This window comes from Marmota flaviventris, chromosome 4 (assembly GCF_047511675.1).
Source record: "Marmota flaviventris isolate mMarFla1 chromosome 4, mMarFla1.hap1, whole genome shotgun sequence".
Classification (NCBI taxonomy): domain Eukaryota; kingdom Metazoa; phylum Chordata; class Mammalia; order Rodentia; family Sciuridae; genus Marmota; species Marmota flaviventris.
In genome coordinates, this window is record NC_092501.1 from 136,755,895 (window position 1) to 136,781,059 (window position 25,165).

At 31.7% G+C, this 25,165-nt stretch overlaps 1 protein-coding gene across 4 annotated transcripts in view; it reads right to left on the minus strand.

The window, feature by feature from the left end:
* The window catches only part of Nbea (neurobeachin), a 639,704-nt gene that overhangs the window by 197,298 nt on the left and 417,241 nt on the right, over positions 1–25,165 (minus strand). For all 4 annotated transcript variants that reach the window (XM_071611544.1, XM_071611543.1, XM_071611542.1 and 1 more), the window contains exon 39: positions 7,594–7,737. In XM_071611544.1, the coding sequence (XP_071467645.1) occupies positions 7,594–7,737 (144 nt within the window). The remainder of the gene's footprint in view (positions 1–7,593; positions 7,738–25,165) is intronic.

Sequence of the window (25,165 nt, forward strand, 5' to 3'; positions counted from 1 at the left end):
AAAGGACATTTTTCCCCTAAATATAAATATCAAGTTGAATTGATTGTATTCAGACTGTTATTAACATTACATTAAAAATATTGAAGAATCTTTTTTAAAAATTCTAGTTTTGTCAGGGAAAGAATATTGGGTTCACCATATTGGAATTGTATAGCATGTAACAGTCAGGCCTAAGCAAACTGTTCTGAGATAGTGTTTATCTACAGCCATGTAACATTGAACATGTTCTTTTCTACAGTGTGTATGATTATTTCACTAAACAATTAAAATAAAACTTTCTGTATTCTTGGAACACATTCTTTCTTTTTTTCTTAAATAACATACTTCTTTGAAAAACTTGTAGTTTCTAGTATTTTGTTTTTCCTTTAATTTTTACTGTATTTCCGAGACCTCTTGAGGTTTTTTCCCCATGTTCTATATTTTGATTTATCTTCTTTTCCAGCTCAGTTTGTATGTAGCATTCAATCTACATATGAATAATTTTGCCTGGATACTCCTGTCTCCATACTAGGACATTTTTACATATCATAGTCTTACTACCAGCATTCTATATGTACTCACTAGATATAGTCATGAGAGTCAATGAATAAGGAAACAAGTGAATGAATGCAAAAAGATATTTAGAAAGTAGAAATGGAGAAACATAAAAATTATTTTAATTTATTTATTTCCCTTCACCCCTTTTATCATCATTTGGATAAGTATTTCACTATGGGTTTCTAGAATGACAACCATAAGAAATGGAAACAATTGATCAATTTACAATAAGAAAAATGACTTTACAACACACTGCCCCTTGATACCTGGGAACTGTCAGGGACATCACTGTGCTCATGAGAGAGATGGTGGCACTTGGGAGAGGGTTCTAATAGATAGATGTCCTTCTTATTTCTCCATTTTTCTCACTTTTAATTCACATAATTCATTTTCAGTTTCAGATTCTAGATTAGGTAAGGGTGTTTGTGTGTGTGTGTGAAGGATTATAAACCTACCACTCTGAAAAACCCACATTAAAAAAATCCAACTCATTCTAACACTTCTCTCCTGATTCTAACTACCCTTAAAAATATTAAATGTACCGTTATTATCCATTGGTTATAGAACATTTTTCAATGTAATAAAGAATTTTTTAAAAAATTAAGAGTAGCAGTGGTACCTAGGCCTCATAAATGGGAACTTCAAGATACATTTGTTAAAGAGAATGGAAGAAAGATTAGTTGAATTTTAAGTGTCCCTATCATAGAAAAAAGTCAAGTGATATATTGAGTAATTTATTTGAGTGATTCAGTTAGTATGAGCAGAGAATCTTATAATTCAAACCCAAATACTTTATTTCAGTAGCTGAAATTAAGTTGTGTTTTGTCTTTTGTTTATGATATAACTAGATAATTATTTCAGGTCTCCTATTTACTAACTTTTAAGTCACTGTGTTAGATTTCTTTGTGGTTCAAAGAAACCTAGTATATAGTCCTTAATGAACCTATAGTTTAAAAGGAGAGAGAAAACATAGAAAAACCTCTACAATATGATACTTTATGTAGTAAGTGTTTTAAGAATGATATAATCAAAATGTTATGGGATGTCAAGAATCAAACGGGATGGATTTAAGCTAAAAAGCTTTTTTTTTTTTCCAGCAAAAGAAACAATAATGTTAAGAGAGAAACTACAGAATGGGAGAAAATCTTTACCACAGGCACCTCACATAAAGCATTAATCTCCAGGATATATGAAGAACTCAAAAGACTTAACACCAACATAAAACAAAACAAACAAACAAACAAACCCCCCCCCAAATAACCCAATCAATAAATGGGCAAAGGAATTGAACAGACACTTCACAGAAGAAATACAATTGATAAACAAATATATGAAAAAAATGTTCAACATCTCTGGCAATTAGAGAAATGTGAATCAAAACTACTCTAAGATTTCATCTCACTCCAGTCAGAATGGCAATTATCAAGATATAAATAACAATAAATATTGAGAAGGATGTGCGGAAAAAGGTACATACATACACTGCCGGTGTGACTGCAAATTGGAGTAACTACTATGGAAAGCAATATGGAGATTTCTCAAAACTTGAAATGGAACCACCATTTGACCCATCTATCCCATATCCCACTCCTCAGTTTATACCCCAAAGGCTTAAAATCAGGATACTATATTCATATAAAACCTTGTTCACGAGTGTTTATAGCAGCATTTTTCATAATTGCCAAAAGGTGAAAACAACTCAAATGTCCATCAACCAATGAACAGACAAACAAAATGTATTTTATATATATATATATATATATATATACACACACACACACACACACACACACACACACACACACACAATGGAATAGTTCCCATAAAAAAGACATGTATGCTACAACATTGATGAACCTTGAAAATATTATGCTAAGTGAAAGAAACCGGACCTGAATGACTCCATATGATTCCACTAATATGAAAAGTGCAGAATAGACAAAGGTGTAGAGATAGACAATAGATGAGTGGCTATCTAGGACCACAGAGAGGGAACAGGCAAATGATAGGGGAGAGCCAAAGAGATAATTATAATAGATAATTTCTTTTGGGGGTAATGAAATGTTTAAAATTGATTGTGGTGATGGTTATATAATTGTGTGAATATGCTAAAAATAACTGATTTGTATATTGTATATGAGTGAATTTTATGATATGTGAATTAGATCTCAATAAAGCTATTTCCAAAATAATGTTAACAAAAAATGTTGTAGGGGTACACAATTGACTAGTGAATTTTTCATGTATGTGTGTGTTTGTGTGTGTGTGTGTTCTGGTGTCAGGGACTGAACTCGGGCATTCAACCACTGAGCGACATTTCCAGCCTTATTGTTTTGTATTTTATTTGGAGACAGGGTCTCACTGAGTTGTTTCACAATATGATGCTTTATGTGATAAGTGTCTTAAGAATGATATAATAAAAATGTATGGGATGTCAAGAATCAATAAATGGGATGGATTTATGCTAAAAAGACTTCTAAGTATAATATAATAGAGCTAATGTAAGATGGAGTTATAAAGACAGGGTTTCACTTTTCCCCTGTTTGAGTCTTTAAGTATCATGACATTTAAACCTAGCCTTTGCTGAGGATGGCTTTGAACTCTTGATCTACCTGCCTAAGCTTCCCAAGCTGCTGGGATCACAGGAGTGTGGCACCGCTCTGGGATTGATTGTGTTTTAAATGGGTCCTAAAAAATGGGTTTGTGATAGGAGGAGACAGGGAGGGTGTAAATACAGAGATGAGAAGGATATTTCAGGAGAGAAGGAAGTTTAGGTATTAGTTTAGGCGTGTAGAAAAGTTTTAAGTTATTGAATATTAAATGGATGGGTAAATTATTGGTAACAGCTTATATATGTAACAACAGCAGAAAATAAAGTTATTACAGCTTATAGAATTGATAATAAAGCATTAAAGACTATTACTGTCAGCATTATTAACAACTTTGAATTTCCTAAATTACTAGGATTTCTAACTTTTGGAAGTAATAATAGATAAATTTGTATGAATTCTAATTATTTGGAAATTTGGAAATTGTAAAATGTTTCTAGTATCGCCCAGCATATATGACATTCTAAAAGAAAATACATTTCACTAGTGGGAATAATTCTACCAGTTGAATTAAATCATTCACAAAAATTCGAGTTAATCTTAAATATTACTTTATAATTATTTGAAGAAACAACTTACTAAATTTTAAATTAAAATAAATAATTGATATTTTAGATTAAAATTGGTTGTTATACTGATTAATCTAAATATTTTATCCCAAATTATAATTAGTTAACTGAAATATTTAAGTGCATATGGAATCATAGTTGCTCATTCACTTCAGTAATTACTACAAACTAAAAAAGCAACTGAAATAAATTAAGTTAGGTGTTATTAATGTAATAATTACTTAATTGATTGGTATACTTCTATATTGTAATCATATTAGCCATTGCTATAATATATAATAAATTGAGTAATTAGTAATCACACATATTTAACTTGCTTCTTGAGATGAACAGCTTGGCAAGAAAGGGAACTAAAAGTAAAACAGAAAGCTGCAGGACATTTAAAGCTAAAAAACTTTGTGGAACAATTTATCTTTATTAAAATTAGAAGGCTCTGAACAAAATGGAAAAAACACGTGAGTCAATATTTAAACAAAATTGTGGTAAAAGTATTCTATTGCTTATCAAATATTTTTAACTTACCAGAATGATTTTGGTTAACACCTAGACTATAATTAAAGCTAAAATTAATTATTATGCATATTCACAGACTTCTAAGTAAATATAATAGAGCTAATGTAAGATGGAGTTATAAAGACAGGGTTTCACTTTTCCCTGTTTGAATCTTTAAGTATCAAATATACACCCGGCTATATACATATTTAAATGTAAAATTGGATGAATTTTAGTGTAAACCATATACTATGTATTTTTAAAGAAATGCTATTTTATGTACAGTTCTTAACTTTATACAAGTTAATCTTTCTGGACCTCCATATCCTATTTCTTAAAGTACTAGTAATCATAATTTATATCTCATGGGGTTGTTGTGAAAGATAAATGATTATTGCACATAAAGCTGTCTGAACACTGGTTCCTAAAAAGACATGCTAACTATTTTTCTCCCTTCTATTTTTATTCTTTTTAGAAACAAAAGTGTTTCTAAAAACATTTCATTTAAACCAAAATAAGGAACTAATCTTAATTAGTAATGTTCCTTAGTTTTCTTTACTAAGTAGCAAACTCTTTCTATTTAACTTAATATTGCACACTAAAAAATTATATGTATGGTTTCTTTTTCTGTATGCCTATGTTATGAAAACAGGGTTTTGTAACAAGAGGAAAATGCTTTATGTTAATTAGAAGGTTTAGGCTTAACTTTACTATTGTAAAATGGTGCATTCTTTCATATACAATCTAAAATCTGAAAACTCAATTATGTGCACATTTTTGACAGTTCATTTATATATGAATAATGGGCAAGCCATATCATTAAGGTAATAATGAAAAGGCAAACCTGTAATTTCCATCTTTAAGATGGAAACAAACAATTTTTTATGGAATATGTCTGTGACACCAAATAAATAAAAGATTATATTAATATTGTAAACAGATTTTAGGATCTCTTGGATTTTGGTCTCCTATGATGGTGAACTTTTCTTTAGGCAGTATAGTATTATTATGCTATTTCGGATGCTAAATTCTGGATAAGATAGATATTATTTAGTAAATTTAAATTTCTGACATAAATAACCATAATCTGGTACAATGATTTCTTGGAACAAAATGTTATGTATTTATGTGATCTGAAACTTCACAAATACCTGATTTCTTAAACCTAGGACTTCTAGTTTGTAATTAACTTCTAAAAGTGAATTTTATGTAACATTGCCACTATCATGACAGTCTATACAGAGTCAATCTACACATCCCTATTCATTATGCAGACAACTTCTGTGGCTCTTACTTTTCCCTTCACAAAACATCCATCTCCCACTTCTTTTCCACTGCATTCAAAATTCCTTCAATTAACATTTTGAACTGCTCTATAAAAAATAAACATGATAGACTAGGCAGGGGATCAATATTTTAAGACAGCTAATAAGATTTTTCAGACACAAGGATCCTAAAAGAAGAGTATGAGGTAGGATCAGGTGGATATGGATAGGAACAGAGCTGCTCAAGAAAAATCTGGTAAAAAAAGTGAGAAGAGTCTTGATAGAGCACATTCATTAGAAGGTTCATAATTTTATTTTTCATATAAATTTTATGTAACATTATTGTCATTATTATGATACTCTAGATTTAAAAATTTTGAAATAAATTTATTTAAACGGAATACTTTAATTGTCTTTGGATATTGGAACTTAATGTGTTTTAAAATTTTGTTTATAAATATAAATTAATATATCGGATTAGTTAATGTTAAAGGAGAGAAATATAGTTATTAGATTTGCTGCATTTTTCACTGATATTACAGGGTAGATTTTAATGATATACTTCAAGGGACAAGGCACATTTGAATCAACTAATTATTTTTAATGCAAGAAAGGACCAGAAAGAAGGGGTTGGAGTTGTGGCTCAGTGGTAGAGCGCTTGCTTAGTATGTGTGAGGTACTGGGTTCAATTCTTAGCACCACATGTAAATAAATAAAGGTCCACTGACAACTAAAAGTAATATTAAAAAAAAAGAAAGGACCAGAAAGAGTTTAAACTACGTGTTAGCATATGTGAATGAAAAAGGGCAAGCCATTATCTAAAAAGATTAGGCACCACATTTGTGAATTTCCTACGATCTTTAAGACCAAGGACGAGACCAGGAAAAAAAAGAAATATTTGTGGGCAAACAGAATTAGTGAGTTTCATTTGCTTATAGTTCTAAAACCAAAACTTGAACATTTACTTAAGGAATTCAAGGCAAACACTTAGTCATAGATTTCAGAGTAGTTTTAAATAGAAGAATAAATAGAAGAAATAGTTATCATGGTATGGGAACATTAGTAAGAAGGCATATCCAGGAACTGGCATTGGAATAGCCTTGTTAATCTAGAAGAGTGAGAATAAGATCCATGTCCACTTTACAATTAATAGCAACCTCTCTTTGGTAAAAAGGGAAATGTCTAACTGGTAGAAATAAATCACTAAAGCTTTCATACAGCCTTGCCAGATAATTTTTGGTATGCTCCCAGAAAGTGAAATGTGATTTTGTAAATAGAATGATAACTGTAGTCTACTTCTTATTGTTGACTTCTACCTTGTTGTTGTGTGGGCTGAAAATATAGAACTGAGATAACACTTGGACACTTTTTTTGAAACTCTAAAGTAGGAGTATTTAACTGGAGATCAGGGTATAATTTCATAGACTGGTTTCTGGGGTTCAGTGAATGGTCAGAAATTGTACACAAAATTCTATGTGCATCTTCCTAAAGTGATCTGCTTTCATCAGGCTCTCAAAATGGTTTGAAACCAAAAAAAGGTTGTTAACCAATATATTAGGATAACTATATCCCAACTGGTCCTTATAGAAGCTGTCCTCAATTGACCTCAGACCATTACTTAGAGAAGCTAAGAGTGGAAAGTAGGTGGGAAAAAATGTCTGCTAGTGATGGGAGACTAGCAATATGAGATCTGATAGCAAAATGGGAAGGGGAAAGCGCATTCCAAAGAGTGACAGCAGGAAGAAAATGGCAAATTCCAAGGTCACCTGGCAGAAGGGGCTATCAGATATAAGTCAAGGGATCTATCACTCTGTCCAACCTCCCAGTGATATACACAGCTATATGTGGACAACTTCGATTATGTTTTTACTTCTCCCATATAAAACTTTGCTCTTTATCATACAGAAAGTTGGTGCTATTCATTTTTTTGGTCAAGAAAATACACACTTACTTATGGTTCTCTCTTCAATAGCAGAAAACAATATAGTAGAAAATTTACTTTCAAGTGATTGAACATTTTGACAACTATGAGTGCACATTTATTCACCAGGAGATAGAATTTAAATTTTCTTAAATTCACTGTATTTGTTAACACAAAATAGAAGAAAAATTGAAATTTACCTGCAAGATTGTCAATTTCTTTCTCCTGGAGCAGACTGACAGCGTCATCATCTCCTTCCAACATAAGTTCAGTCTCTGCATTCTGGTTCACTATTGCTTGACTTCTGAATGCTTTCTTTGATTTTACTACATCTTCTTCAGTGCCTGATCACAACCAAAATATAATAAGGTTATTATGCTGTTTTTTTGCTTCCAGTGAGTATTATAAGTAACTGATTACTTTGTTATATGTTGCATAATTATAGAACATTTTAAAATTCTTCATTGTTTGGTCTTCTGTGAGAAAAACTAGAGGAATTTAATAATCTACCCTTATTTTACAGATGAGGAAATAAGCTGAGAAAGATACATTCATAGTCAGGGTATCTATAATCCATTTCTTATGACTCCATGAACAGTGCATGTTCTACACAAAATCTGCACTTCATCTTAAACTCAGTTTTTTAGTGCATAAAATTAAACAATTTTAAATAATTATATTCTTTTTGAATTAGGTAAAAAATTGACCTGCTGGCTTTTGAAAGTAGATGAGACAGGAATGAAGAAAACAAGAAAGCATTCACATCTGAGAGGAAAAATGTCAGTGGAGAGTTACAGAAAGTCAAAGGTAGGAATGATACTTACATAAACCTACTTCACCACAGTTGTTTTCTTTAGCAATTAATAAAAAAAATACTATCTGAAATTAAAGTCTTGTATGGTATATCAAATAATACAAAAACCAATCAAAACAGAAAAAAAAAACAGAAAAATTCAAATATAGCAAATTTTTTACCTGGCATTAACATGCCAATCAATGTAAAGGTTAGAAAGTAACGCATCTGAATTCCTGATGTATTTGATGGCTTAACAAATATTTGCACATTGACATTCCAACACCTGATTTAGCAGGTGAAAATGAGTCTCAAATTGTATACACTGCAAACAAATTTATACATCTAACGATACAGACTTACTTTTTGGGGGGAGGAAGAGAGAAAGAGGGAGGGGGGGAGAAAAAGGGAAGGGGGAGAGAGAGAGAGAGAGAGAGAGAGAGAGAGAGAGAGAAGAAATACTTCTATTCCATATCACTTGAAACGGAATTTCAATTTGGAGAAACTACTTTCATATCTTACTTGGTTGGTGAATATATTCCTAGAAATGGGAGCCTAGTAAAATCAGTCCTATATGTTGTTGTATGTTAGTTCCAGGTGGTGATATGGAGTTGCACATATTTGTAGTTGCTTTCCAAATCACGTCATGCCTCTGGCCAAAATTCTCTGCAGTTATAATTCATAATCCTTTTAGCCAATTCTCCAAGGCTTGTACCATAGGATTTCCACCAGTACATCACTGTCTGTTAATGTTTGCTCAATCACTTTCTTGGAAGGGCATCTAGGTGCCATGGAACATGCACTATAAAACAGTGTTAACCTTTTCTTTACTTTTTGTCTTTTTTGCAGCTTTTGTTTTTGTCAGTGACTGAAAGCCATCTCTGTTTGCTAAAACATGAACAAATGAACTCAAAGAATGCCACAGAGGAGTAAAAGCACATGCTAAAGAACATAGGCACTTCACAAAACCACTGTAGAGTACCAGTGGCTGAGAGGAACTGTTTTATCCCAGCCCCTGCTCATTTAGACAGCATAGTTAATATACACTTTTGCAGTATAAAGCAACAGATTGTTAAATGTGCCTTGACAAATATTTCAGAGACAAATCATATTATTACAAATCAGCATCTTATCAGGTGAGAGAATTAAATGGGTTACTTGTGTGTTTTTCCTTCACTGGCCTATAGATGATTCTTATTTCTGCAATGAAGATTAAGGATATATCCCTGACTTCAAACATTATCCTAATTTCATATGATTTTTTTGTAAAATAAAGCCAGCACAACAGTAATCTCTTGGGGTTAGCTATCTTTATAAAGCATTTGATTCTAGGATGGTAACTTAATTAGGGAAACAGAGCTTGCATCATTTAACAAAAGAAACAGATGTAATGATTAATAACCTAGATCTCCTAAGGTCTTTACCTTCATATTTTTAGGCAACTTTACCTGGATAATACTAATTGAACATTTCTCTGAGCTAATTGTCTCTTGCTACTCCTTCTCCTTTGATCAAATCACTTCAGTCCCCAAACCCAGGATTAATCTTGTATGGTGACTGCCACTGTTCTAGTTCAGGTCATTTTGGTCCAGAGGGTTCTGGGAACTCTTTTATTCACACTACCCTCCATGCTTTTGTCAGACTGATTATTATGAAACACAGATTGGTTGAGGAAATTTTCCTGTTTAATATTGTTTATTAACTCTTCTTAGTCAACAACACTAAATGCAAGACTTATACTTAGAATAAAATCTAACTTAGCATGGATGACCAAGTCCTTTTGTCTTCTCATCACCAGCTTTGCATTACCTTTCACCACTTGGCAATGTTGAACCACCTATAGCTTCTAAAATATGTCATGCTTTCACATACCTCAATCTGTGCTAATTTAATTTCCTCTGTATATTTTTCTTTCCTTCATTATGTGGCTATTTCTCCTTGTGCTTCAAAACTCATTTCCATCAGGAGCTTCTCCTAACTAAGGCCTCTGTGCTTGCAGTTTACATAGAACTCAACCATATTGTAAAGCTGGTTTCTGCCTTCTCTGCTATACTGGAGCCTCACTCCTGTGGCCTCAGTGTCTGGCACTCAGCAGGTACACCACAAACAGGTGCTGAACTGAAGTTCAAGTTTTCCTCAACCTTTAACCCCATCCCTTCTCTAATGTCTTAAGATACATTTGTGTATTCTTTTCCTTTTGCTTTCACAATACCTCATAAATCCTGCTATGAAACTACTTACAGGTATTACAACTGCATATTTATCTCTATAACAGCCTTGAAGCACCTTCATGACTGAAAAATGGTTCCATCTTTTATTGTTCTCAGTATTTTGCACACTGACTGGTCCAGAGTGAGCACTTATAAATCCTGAATAAATGAATAAACTAAAAAACAACAGTTACCTGTTTACAGAAGTTTCTAAATACGAAATTCCCAAGGCATCTTAAAATCAATCATAGAGAAAACCTATGTATTTACATGAAAGAGAACTCGATTCTTTGCATAAAAGTCAATAAAGTTCTTTTAAGTGTGAGTCAGTCCAAAAAAGCAAGTGTTTACTTGTATTGTAACCACGTTGAAAATAAAGCTTTCTATTATTCCTGTGTTACCAAATAAAAATCTGCCCATAGAGAAAATGTAGTAGAAAAAAAGTAAGCTCTGAAACATACATCAAACTTCCTGTTTTACCTACTCTAGTTTTAAAGCAGTAAAACAATCTTTAAAAGAAAGATATGTCTTTTAAAGAAATATAGTAAAAGAATCTGTTTCAACACAGGGAACTTATTCCTGTTGAAGTGCTATCATTTTGCAGCTCAGAAAACTTCCCGATTTTATGGTACTATAACAAACATTTATCTAAATTAGAGTTCATGAGATCTAAAGGTGCTTTTCAATCACAATATCCTTTATGAATTAAAGTTTCATTCATCAAAATTACAGGCAAAAAGTGGTAAGGTCTCAGAGGGCTGTCTCATTACAAGGCTAGTAAACACTGTCCTTAGAAAGAATTGGTTTATCACCCAACAAATCAAAATCTTATTGGGAAGAGAATTTATTTGAGATAATCTATCTTCAGAAGACATGTTGAACGGAGTGCACTTCTTGGCCTCTTTAGCCATTCATCAAGAAATTAACAAGCGAACCACAAACCATCAGTATGCCTTGGTTTTGAAAATGTGAACTATGTGTGAAGATAGATAGGAGAGACGTATATGCCTACTTTCTATGATAATATTAAAATGCCATAAAATTTTTAAAGTTTTAGAAGAAAAAATGCCACCCCTTCTAGATTAATGAAGTCAAATCCAACTCTAGATTTTTTTAAGATTATGTTACAAATGACAAACACATGAAAACATTAAATATATAGATTTATTAGTAAAGATAAAAACCTGAAAAAGGTTTGTATTTGAAAATGTCATCTAATATACAATAATGTATCAACTGAACCTAAATTTCCCTTTTTATAAAATTTCTCTTAATAACCAGGTATCCATGTAAAACCAAGTACATTTTAAAAGTGAACTAACAGGAGAACTAAAATTTTCCTAGTATGGTTACTACACTCTTATATTATTATTACTATTATAACTATATTATTATCATTTTAAAGTGTTGTGATTTTAAATAAGCCTAATTAACATACAGAAATGACAAAATGGATATTTTAACTTATCTAAATAATATTAAAGAATCTATCTACCTGGAATGTCCAAAAATCAAGGTCAGGAAATTAGTTCATTTTCTCATTGTTATTTTTTCACTGATAAATATAAACAATTAATGTAAAAAATACTACCAAATTGTTTATTTATGTTTAAGGAATTATCATATAGTCAACTCAAAAACATCAATACTAGTAAGGAAAAAATAATTCATAACAATAAATAGCCATAAATCATACATGTGATTAATGCACAAAGAGAAAAGATACCACCCTGTAATAAGCTAATTTTAGTGTAGCAAATACTTCTATGCTATTATTATTCATAGTGAGTATGATACTATGAATTAATGTCATTTATACAAGTTATACATAAAATATATATATGCATATGTATGAATATATGTATCTATCATCTATCAGCTGTATACTTATATAAAAATATATTTTCAACCTTATTTTATCCATTAAATTTTAAGTAAAAGATCTATGATAGCTCATGATCTTATCATTTAACCTTGTCAATTCACTGATTTAGCCTCTTTGAACCTCATCTTCCCCAAGAGCTGAATGCTTCTGTCACTACACCTTTAAGTCTGACATATAATTTCTTCTACATGGAATTCTTTTACCTGCCTTGTCCTTCTCTGTATAACCTTTGTATCTTAGAAATAGGCCATAACATATTATAATTATTCATTTTGGAATCCTTTATTTAGGGATTCTCTTAGTGACTTAATTTCTACCCTGTCAAGTATCAAAGAGTCAGCAATTGTTTGTTGAATAAGCACACGAAAATAATTCACTTGTTAGTTGTTTTATATGCCATTACTTAAGTACTTAAGTTACTTTTCATTTCCTTTGTAGTCTTCTCATAAATGAGGAAGTTAGACTATGCATTTTTCCATTTCTTATTGTTTCCTCCAATATTCATTAGGAATATATGTGTGTGTATATATATATATGTGTGTGTGTGTGTGTATGTATACATATGTAAATATATGTATATGTATGTATATTTAATGCTTTCAAATGTTTGTTATTTGTAACATGAAAAAATTTAATGTTGGGTTTGACTTCTATATATATATAGATTTAGACCAATCTCTTAATTTTGTCAACTTGTGAAACAGGAATAAGTATTTTCAACCTAACTCTCATAGGATTATTACAAAATTAAAATGAGACAATGGATGTTTAAATATTTTGAAATGTGTGAAGATTATCCTTATAATAAACTATTACAAATGTTAAAAATTTGATAATAAATTAATAAGAGAATTAAAAGATTATATTCAGTACATAAAACTGAGAAAAACACAGTCAATGCTTTATTGCTTATAATGATGTTGCACAAACACGGGGAAGAGGAGGTTACTGTGAGGATTAAAACCCTCAAACAAGATAAAATATAAGCCCAAATCCTAACACCGCTAGGTATTCAAATAATGATGGCTTCTTTTCCTTCAGCTGGAGTTGGTCTTCCTTCCACCATGCTGTTCTAACAGTCTGTTTATACTCATTACAAGACTTTGACCCTTTAACTCCTCCACTAGACTGGATGCTTCCTGAAGACAGAAGGATGCCAGTTACACAAGTGCACACTAGTCCAAATGGAATAGTGTGTAAATATCTCACATTTAAAAAATGTTTTCTTCCTAAAAAACTTTTTATTCATTTAAAGTTATTAGATAAAATTACATAAGCATCAAACTTTGGACATGCTTTTTCAATTTTGTGTAGAGATATATTCACAATATAAGTACTTAAAATCTTGAATATTGAAGGAAAATAACTACTTTTTCAACAAAAGAAATGCACTTAGTATAGATTTATTTTTCTTCTTTGGAAGAAATCTTTTAGGTGAGATTGGCAGACTAGAAATTTAAGTCTCATTTTAATTTTACCTAAATGTATGATTAAGAAATTCTAATGTTTCTAAACATCTAGAAATCAGTTTAACAAGATGGAATTCTTTTTCAAAGGAGAAATTCCTTTTAATATATACAGTTTTGGGACTGGGGTTGTGTCTTAGTCGTAGAGGGCTTGCCTGGCATGTGTGAGGCACTGGGTTCCATCCTCAGCACCATATAAAAATAAATAAATAAAGGTATGTGTCCATCTACAACCAAAATAAAAATTAAAAAAAATATATATATACAGTTTCATAATATTTTTAGCTCATCCAATGAATTTTGACAAAATTTTTCCTTATGGAAATAATACAAAATGATGCAACTTATTTTAAAACCTAAATACTTTTCTTTTGTCCCTTTATGGACAAGTGCTTTTAGTAATTCTAAAGGATATTATTTAACTTCCAATAAAAGAAAAAGATTTTTAAGAAAAATGTACCTTTAACTAATTGCATTAGGCATGGTGATATGATCTCATGTAAAAATATATATGAATCAATCTATTACTTGTAAGGAGATGATGATGATAATAATAATAATAATAATAATAATAATAATAATAATAAGTGACACAGAGACAAGGTACAGAGGCAGGGAAAGTGGCAGAGTGGCTTTGTCCAAGCAGCCACATTTATTTATACTAATAGGTTACATTAGGTCATTAGTACCATAACTACATTATTAGAGTATCAGTAAGGTTACTTATTCTGCAGTTACATTTCACAGTTACAATAGGCAATGTTAAGAGCTTTGTGCAGTTCTCAAGAAAGTTCATTGTCTGAAGTTACTGTTAGGGGGGCAGATTCAGGAGCACCAGAGCTTGGTGAAACATTGTAGTTATCAAGCAAGCAAGTTCCTTTATTCCCAGGAGCTATGTGCCTGAAATCAAGGTCAAGCCTTGATGAGGCTCTAACACAGAGGCTTCTCAGGACATTGCCATACCAGCTAGATGTTGCACATATATTAGCTATATTACTAGATCCTAAGAGAGATTGCAGGGCATTCTAAGGGTGGAAAACAGAATGCCTGTTATCCACCAGGAGTTTGTTCACCAGGGGAACGCTTCCTTGAACATTCCTTGGTCAGAATCACTATAATTACTGAGAAGTTTACAATTTTTAACATTTTTTAAAAGATGAAAAAATGCTTTTTATTAGACTTAGAAACCTATTGCTCAAAAATGTTCTATGTTGGCTTGCCGACTTTCATGTATTTATGAGATAAAAAATAATAGATAAATACGTGGAACATACTTAACTATAATAATAATTTACTATCAAGCAAACATTTTTCTTTTTAAACTATTTAAATTCTAAATTAAATTTTATGTTCTAATTTATAACACAGAACAAATTATTACCTTCTTAAGAAATGTAAGTGAAGGCATTATAAAAGAAATGACCACTATTCTACTGAATGCTAAGGACAACAACTACAAAAAAAAAAAATTCTATATACAATAGTTAAAAAAAAAAAAGAAAAGAAAACAGGCCAGGAATGGTGACACACACCTGTAATCCCAATGGCTCGGGAGGCTGAGGAAGGAGGATCATGAGTTCAAAGCCAGCCTCAGTGAAAGCAAGACACTAAGCAACTCAGAGACGCTGCCTTTAAATAAAATATAAATGGTGACTGGGTATGTGGGATGTGACTCAGTGGTTCAGTGTCCCTGAGTTCAATCCCCAGTACCCCACCAAAAAACCAAAAATCAAAAACAAAAAAAACAAAACAACAAGAACAACAAAACCCAAAACAAAACACCAGGCTTTTCAGTAGGAAAAAAATCCCAATGTTAAAAACTATTAATCATACTAACACCTATCTTAAAAAAACACAAAAACACTTCTCTTATACTTGATGATGAGTCAGAAGATTCACTTTCTCTGCATAAACTCATCATATGAAAGCAAGTATTTCTACAGATGAAGTAAACTGTTTCTATTCAATAGACTACTTGTATTTGTTATTGTAAACATACTTTAAGGAAAAATCTGAGTAGTTATTGAGCGCATTAAATAAATACAGGTATAAAGTCTATAAGTACAGATATCAAGTTCTACCTTTCTTAGTTCTGCATATTTTAGCTGAAACACCCACAACTAAGAGAACTGGATTTAACCTAGATTCTACTTTAGTTCATTTTTGTTGACAAGAAAATATATTGAATAATCCAAAATAGATATCTAAACTACCATAAAATTAAAACCCCAAGATACCTGCTTCAAATTTATGATAGACTTGATTCAGACAGGATAATCCTTACCTAAATCAATAATTGATGACTCTTATGGTCCATTTTAACACAACATGTTATGCATAACATAACACAATAGTACAGCATAGCATATTTTGTGTTTTTACCAAACAGGATCTTATATAGACTTGTTTGTTTTAAATTAGGCAAACACAGGTAGACTGTCCTCTGAAAAATGGGAGGAAAATATTTCAGAGGTACAATAAACCTGTAGTATTAGCAATCTGGATATTAATTAAGATTCAATGTTCACAGAAATTACTCCAAGTATTATATTATTATTCAAGTTAGTCATGCTTGTAAAGAATTTAGTAGAATTTAAGAAAGAAGAGAAGAAAATGGCTACCTAATACCAACAGTTATTGCTCAGTAGAAAAGGACATCAAGGACACTTGCAAGTAAAAGAATTGGATCAATATTAACGTGATTTTCATTTCATGCTTCCCCAACTCCAGTAAGCTGACAATATACTCTGATTATGTGAACTGCCTCAGAGTAACACAGAAAAGGTTATTAGAGCAAGAGGTGGAAATGGAATACACTTTTTATATTGACAGCCCTGCTAATAGAGTATACTGATTTTCAAAGACATGCAATGTATTTTTACAATTTGGTTCTGACAGCAAAATAGAATTTCATTTATTCCTAATTCAAAATATTCTTATGTAAGCAATATTTTTTAGAGCAGACCAACAAAGGGGATATTCACAAACAGCACTTCTACAAAGAAAAATACAATTAAAAAGGTGTAGAAATTGTTATTGAATTTAAGTAAAACACTAAGTATGAAATGCTAACGTAATCCTCTGAATAGAGTCAATGCAGAAAAGTGTTATTATAAACATACTTTTTAAAGAAAATTTGACAAAATATTTATTAAGATAAGAATATACATGATGGTAAATATCAAATCTCTTTGCATATTATGTTGGATATTACTTGTTAGGATTTTTGATTAGTCATGAAGTTAGGGTAATTTTTAATTATTTGAAACAGGATTTCACTATATTAAAAATCACATGAACCCTAAGTACATGTATGAAGACACACACAAAAAATATCAGGTGAAATTTTGCTTGTGAAAAACATGATATAATATATAGAAAACTTGGACCAATTTGGATTCATATTTGTGACTGAATACATCTTATAGTGTGTTATGGTCCCTATGATAAAATATGCACAGAAAAAAAGAGCAGCATGTAATAAATGTATCAAAACAGTCACTTCACAGAGTGACAACTAGTAATTTTCCCTTTTCTTTAACTAACTATTTTTGGCACTTTTTGGATTTCTTATGAGCATATGCTTGTTTTCAGGAAGGTAAAACAAAAAAGGATTGAAAGGAGAGAAGAGTGGGAGGAAGGGCCTAAGGACAAACACCTGCATCATATGTCCAGAGAGGTAGATGGCAGATGTTGCCAAGTTTGGCAATCCTTGTAATGACAGAAAAGATGAACTAGACAACTTGAAAGGGGGTTGAGAGGGTGGGGAGACTTCCTTGGATAGTGGACGATATTAAGCTTTGGAATAATGCTTGTTTTTTGTTTTAAACTCTGTCAAGTTCAATGTGGAAAACTTAAAAGTATGGGACTATGGAAAATATGGTTGGAAATGTTTAGTACAGATAAGGAACTGGCTCAGAGTCATGCATGAAAAATTAACAAAAATTTTTCTTTATTAAAAAATAGCATATCTAGATTATTTAAAATGATTCTTAAATTACTAAAAGCATTAAAAATATGTTTTTATAAAATACATGGAATATACACTCCATGTATGATAACTAAGATAATCTGTACTGAGGTATATTTATGGATAATAGACCATAAGCATCTATAAAAAATTAGCAGATAAGCTCTACAGTGGGGAAATGACCAAAAGGGCCCTTGCAGTTGACATGTAAAGAAATTCTAAATGTATTCACAACAACACTGTAGAGTAAGACAACTGTATTTGTGCTCAGTTTTATCTCTGCCACATTAGCATGTTACCTGGTTTCTATGGTTTGTCATTTTCTCAGATTAAAAATAAGAGTGTGAAGAGAGAGCCTAGAGAAAAAGAGAAAATATTTGCCATCTGCATCTCAGATAGAGGATTAATCTCTAAGATATATAAAGAACTATTAAAAAAAACCCTTAACACTTAAAAAACAAATAATCCGATCAACAAATGGGCAAGGGAACTGAACAGACACTTCACTGAAGAAGCAATATGAATGGTCAACAAATGTATGAAAAAATGTTCAACATCACTAGCAATTAGAGAAATGCAAATTAAAACTACACTGAGATTTCATCTCTCTCTAGTCAGAATGGCAATTTCAAGAATAAAAGTAACAATAAATATTGGTGCAGATGCAGGGGAAAATGTTCACTCATACATTGCTGGTATAAATGCAAATTGGTGCAATCATTATGGAAAGAAGTATGGAGATTCCTCAGAAAGCTTGGAATGGAACCACCATTTGACCCAGCTATTCCATTCCTTGGTATATACCCAAAGGACTTATAATCAGCATATGAGAGTGACACAACCACATCAATGCAGCTCAATTCACAATACCAAAACTATAGAATCAACCTACATGCCCTTCAACAGATGAATAGATAAAGAAAAATGTTGTATATATACACAATGGAATATACTCAGCCATAAAAAAGAATAAAATTATTATATTTGCTGGTAAATGGATGAATATGGAGGCTATTATGCTAAGTGAAATAAGTCAATACACACACACACACACACAAAAAAAAAAACCCAAAAAAACATTGACTGTTCTCTTATATGAGGATGCTAACACACCACAAGGAGGTGAAGGGAAGAATAGAAGTTCAGTAGTTCAGACAAATGGGAATGAAGGAAAGGGAGGGGGAACAGGAATAGAAAAGACAGTGGAATGATTCTGACATAACTTTCCTATGTAAGTATATGAATACACCACAGTGAATCTCTATACCATGTACAACCATAAGACTGGGATCCTAATTAGAGTAAGATGTACACCATATTTATATAAATATGTCAAATTATATTCTACTGTGACATATAACTAAAAAAAGAAAAAAAACAAATATATGAGGAAAGAAAGAAAAGCTTCCAATAATGTCTGTGATCTCTGAAGTTTTCTATTATTTAGAAGGAACTATGTGTGTGTCTGTGTGTGTATGTGTGAGTGTGTGTGTTTCCCAACTTACAATGACTCAAGATTTTTCAACTTTACAATGGGTGCAAAAGTATCACATGCGTAGTATAAACTGTACTTTGAACTTTGCAATTTTGATTGTTTTCTGGGCTAATGATACTCAGTATGATATTCTCATGATTCTGGGGAGTAGCAACAAGCTATAACTCCCAGTTAGGTACACAATCACAAGAGTAAAAAGTGCACTATGTTGCTAAGCTATGATTCTCTCTACATTAGAGGTAATAAAGGCATTTTAGACTAAAAAAAAATACATTAATGGCTCTATCAACAATTGTCTTCACAATATGACTCCAAACTCCCTTTATAGCCTCATTTTCATACTATTTCTTCACACAATCCTGTGTTCCATTATATAGCTCCGTTTTCCATTCTTTAATACATTATTAATATATTTTAATACATTGTGTAGTGTGGTCTTTTTCTCCCCAATGCTTCTACTCATTGGTTTGGGAATATTTCCATTCATCCTTTGAACTCTAACTAAAATCCATTACCTTTAGTTACGCAGTCCCCTTTGCTGAAGTCGCTTAGCATTTTTAGTGCACATCAATATAAATCTTTATCATATCGAATTATAATTATTATAAATGCAATTGTGTGAATGCTTTACCTAAATTACTCTAAGCAAGATCATGAGGAGCTGTCTAAGTCAGTCTGTGCCACTAAGTAATAAATAAATATAATTCTATCACTGCCTTATCTTTAATATCATTTGATAAACTAGGTGGAAATAAAGCATAAAAATAAAGAAACCCCACACACTTCAGAATCTGAATGTACTAAACTTCTAGACATAGTCCATACAAAATTTATCCTTAAATGCTGTTACCAAAAGTGATGAATGATGTGGTAAAATATTCTACTGTGATATATAACTAAAATATGTAATTAATTACATACATAATTAATATTGTTAACCAGTTATTGATTGAATAAAAAGCAGCAACTGAGTGATAAGCACAAAGTATTGTGTGAATATGGATGCTCTAAATGAGTTGGATAGAAGATCTGATTTTGGTCCTCAAATAATTTTTTATTTTATTTGAGAATATGATATCTAAAATAAAAATATTTTCTGAACCTTTTACAAAGCGACTGTTATCAACTGTGCATTAATGTGCCATTCAAAAGAGTCAGTTAGGTCCTTTTTTCCTACATGCCTTGGTCATTTCTGTTACTATTTCTGCCTTTACTTCCCTCCTCTCTGATAAGTTTATAATCTTCTCTTGAGATAATTTATAAGTAATTACTTTTATGATGCCTACATCAATATAAATCTTTATCATATCAAATTATATGATTCAATAATATAGCCTCAATAGTCTACCCTGTGCTCCTTCAGGAACTACTACTTCCCTCTATGGCAACTGTTTATTCTTTCATTAGTTCTGGTTCTTTCAACTTAGGTACTGTTGACATTTGGGGCTGGAGTTTTGGATTTTTTAAGGAACTGTCCTGGGCATGGTAGACTATGTTAGCAAGATTCCTGGTCTCTACCCATTAGATGCTAGTCACACACCTTGTTTTATCCCAGTTAAGAACCATTATTGTGTACTATGTGCTGTTAAATGGCAGAAATCATCTCAACTCAGAATCCAACATCCAAAAAATGTATAGCATGTAGAAGCTATTAAAATATGCTTTTATATTTACATAGTTATTGATTCTTTTGCATCTGGCTAATGTCTATAAATTTGAATCTTCAACATAAAAACGTGGCTTTTTAGACTATTTCTTGACATAAAATGTCATATTATGTCTGTAAAATGCATTCCTAAGCATATTTTATAACTTAACTTTTACATATCTATTTAAATTAAGACACTATTAAAACCATAGGGTGAAGAAAGGGCTATGAGATTGAATTATCACACTGACACCAAAAGGAGTTGACAGATATTTCCCTCATGTCTTTCTCTCCCTCTCTTAAAAACATTTACATCATTAACTTTTCAATATATTATTGGATCCATAACCAGGATAAATCATTTTATTCTAAATATGGAGAGCCAATTAATAATGTACAAACTAAAATGGAGTTATCAAAGAAGAACTATAAATGTATGTACTAAAAATCTAATCAGTTTGAGTCCGTCCCATTTATTAATTCTTGATTTCATTTCTTGTGCTTTAGGAGTCTTGTTAAGGAAGTCAGAGCCAAATCAAAAGTGAAGATTTAGGCCTACTTTTCCCTCTATTAGGTGCAGGGTCTCTGGTCTAATTCCTAGGTCCTTGATCCACTTTGCATTGAGTTTTGTGCATGGTTTTTATTTTCATTTTGCTACATATGAATTTCCAGATCTCCTAGCATCATTTGTTAAAGAGGCTATATTTTCTCCAATGAATGTTTTTGGCATTTTTATCTAGCATGATATAACTATATTTATGTAGGTTTGTCTCTGTGTCTTCTGTTCTGTACCATTCTGTACATGTCTATTTTAGTGCCAATACCATGCTGTTTTAGTTACTATGGTTTTGTAGTACAGTTTAAGGTTCAGTATTGTGATGCCTCCAGCTGCACCCTTCTTGCTAAGGAGATTGCTTTGGCTATTCTGGGTCCTTTACTTTTCCAAATGAATTTAATGAAAAGCTTCTTCTCAGCAAAAGAAACAGTCAATGAGGTGAAGAGAGAGCCTACATTTTGGGAGCAAATTTTTGCTACATGCATGTCAGATAGAGCACTAATCTCCATGATATATAAAGAACTCAAAAAACTTAACACCAAAAAAAACCAAACAACCCAATCAACAAATAGGCTAAGGAGCTGAACAGACACTTCTTGGAAGAAGATATACATTTGATCAATAAATATATGAAAAAATGTTCAATATCTCTAGTAATTATAGAAAGGCAAATCAAAACTAATCTTAAGATTTCATCTCATGCCATACAGAATGGCAGTTATCAAGAATACAGACAACAAAAAATGTTGGTGAGGATGTTGGGGGAAAAGTCACACTCATAACTTTGCTGGTGGGACTGCAAATTGGTGCAACCAATCTGGAAAGCAGAATGGAGAGTCCTTTGAGAACTTGGAACAGAACTACCATTTTACCCGGTTACCCCACTCCTCTGTCTATACCCAATACTTAAAATCAGCATACTATAGTAAAGCAGCCACATCAATGTTCATTTATAGTAGCTCAATTCACTAGCTAAACTGTGGAAGAAACCTAGATTTCCTTCATTAGATGAATGGACAAAGAAACTGTGGTACATATACACAATAGAATATTACTCAGCATTAAAAGAGAATAAAATTATGGCATTTGCAGGTAAATGGATGGAGTTGGAGAATGGTGCAAAGTAAGCCAATCCCCTCAAAACAAAGGCCAAATGTTCTCTCTGATAAATGGATGTTCATCCATAATGGGGGGGGGAGGCATGGGATAAATGGAAGAGCTTTGGTGGAGCAAAGGGGAAGTAGGGGTGGAGTGAGGGTATGGGGGCAGGAAAGATGGTGGAATGAGATAGACATCATTACCCTAAGTATATGTATGACTGCACATATGGTGTGATGTTATATCATGTGCAACCAGAGAAATGAAAAGTTTTGCTGCAATTGTGTACAATGAATCAAAATGCATTCTGCTATCATACATATCTAATTAAAATTAATTAATTAATAAAAAATTTAAAAAATATATAAAATAAAATATAAAAAAGTCTTTTCATACCACAACCAATAGCTTTTTAGAAAAAAGCAAATTATCTTTCTCAATGTTAAACTAACTGTATACTCTTAAAAAATGAAATCAGATAATTTGATAGCTTTTTTCTCATGAATTGTATAGCTGGACTAGCATTTTTTTTCTCAGTGCATTTCTTATTTCTTGATAACTGAAAAAAATTACAGTAGCCATGCATATACCATCAAATCTAATTTAATTTCAGATTCGTTACAGAGCTGCTTTTTATTCATCAAGGTCATATCTTGATGGCTTCACAAGCTTAGATAAATCAGGTGTTAAGCAGACACATCTCCGAGGAACCTAAGAATGTTCTCATTTGCAGTTCTCAGCATATCTTATTATTTATTGCCAAAGAAATGACTGATTAACTTTGTCATCTTTGCCCCATGTTTTTTCTCCTCAGGCTGCAGCAGCCTGCCCTCTTCAGTGATGCCTGATCAGACCTATTTAAGATGATGTCTTTGATCACAGACATTGAGGCACTTGCGATCTTTGGCTTTGATGAAACATTGTTCCACTGTAATTTTATGGAAGGGAAACATAGGCCTAGATGATAAATGACAGTCAACAAAGAAAAACAAAGTTATTAAGATTTCATACTATTCTTTGGCACTAATACTCTTCAAGCACCAAAAGTGTAGCAGAAGTTGACCAGTGTAGATTTTACTTTAATATATAAACCATTTGCAAAACCTTCCTTTTTAAATAATCTCCCTATTAGCTAAAGTACCCTGAAGAAGAAAATACTGCAGGTCAGAACATGCCTTTATGAGTTTTAAAATGTTTTCCTTATATTCTTCCATTGCTATGGTCTGTAAATTTCCTGGCAACCAATTAAATTTGCACTTGCATGATATTTTATTATTAGAAAACTCCTAAGTAACACACACAAAATTAGAACATTAAACATCAAGGAAAAAATTACATGCCTCTAGGTTTTTATTAATCACATTCCATACCAGAGGCTGAAAGTGTATCAAATCACACCAAATCTTTTTCACATGACAACCTCATAAATTATTCAACTCATTAGTATTACTAAAAAAGCATGAAAAACTCCATCAGTATAAAGGATATTTTCCAACTGGAAAAGGTCAACCAAAAGTTTTAATAATGAAATAGAAGGGAAAGCTTTTCAAAGTATGAAATAAAATTATTGTTCTTTTCCTTAAAAATTATATCCAATTCTGATTATTTGCTCATTTAAAAGAAAGCATTAACAGATTTTTTTGAGGCTCAAATAAATTGCCTGAAAATAATGCCATGAAATTCAAATTATTGCTAATGTTCCCTCCCATCACATCAAAGTCTAACTATAATTTAATCTAAAATGTTTGGCTGAGTTTAGGGTAACAGAAAAAAAATCAAGTGACTCAAATTTTTTTTATTAAAACATGAAGCTTTCTAAATCTGTTTCACTTCTATTACACTAATATAGTTCCATATTCTTGAAATACGTACAGTACATTAATAGGTAAGACTCAATCTGTGCTTCCAATCCCAGAGATTGTTCTGATGGCCAGGTAAATATTCCCTATTTAAGTATTTTAGAGTGGCGCCCCCAACATATATAACTTATTTAAAATTGTAAATACTTTGCTGATTCTAATACTTCTAGTCATACTAAAAATAATGTCCATAAAACATTATTTTGTTCCTGAAAAAATTTTGTTGTTATCATGATTGAAATGGTAGCAACAAATGAATAAAAAAAGTTTGACCAAATTTTACAGCATAGATTGCATACATTTAGTTATTTTTTTAACATTTATTTTTTAGTTGTAGGTGGACACAATACCTTTATTTTATTTTTATGTGGTGCTGAGGATCAAACCCAGTGCCTCATGCATGCTAGGCAAGCACTCTTCCTCTGAGTACAACCCCAGCCCCATACATTCAGTTCTTAACTTTTGTTGTCAGAATGTAACGATAGAGAAGTTAAAATACTGCAATTGTTTGACATAAAGGAAGGAATAAGTTGAATTTCAATTTGTCCTAGATGCTCACTAGCATTTGCAAGTTTGAGCTATAAATATACCTTTGATCTATGACTACTCACCATCAAAACATTGGATCATTGGATGTTAGTATGCATACTGCCAGACTTTGGCAAACATAAATATATTTAAATATTTAACATAAGAATATTCAAATGATAGGCTGAGTTTTATGTTTTTTGAGATTGTTTTATTGCTGTTAGTTTTATATGTATGTTCTGAAAATAAAACCTTTGCTTAAAA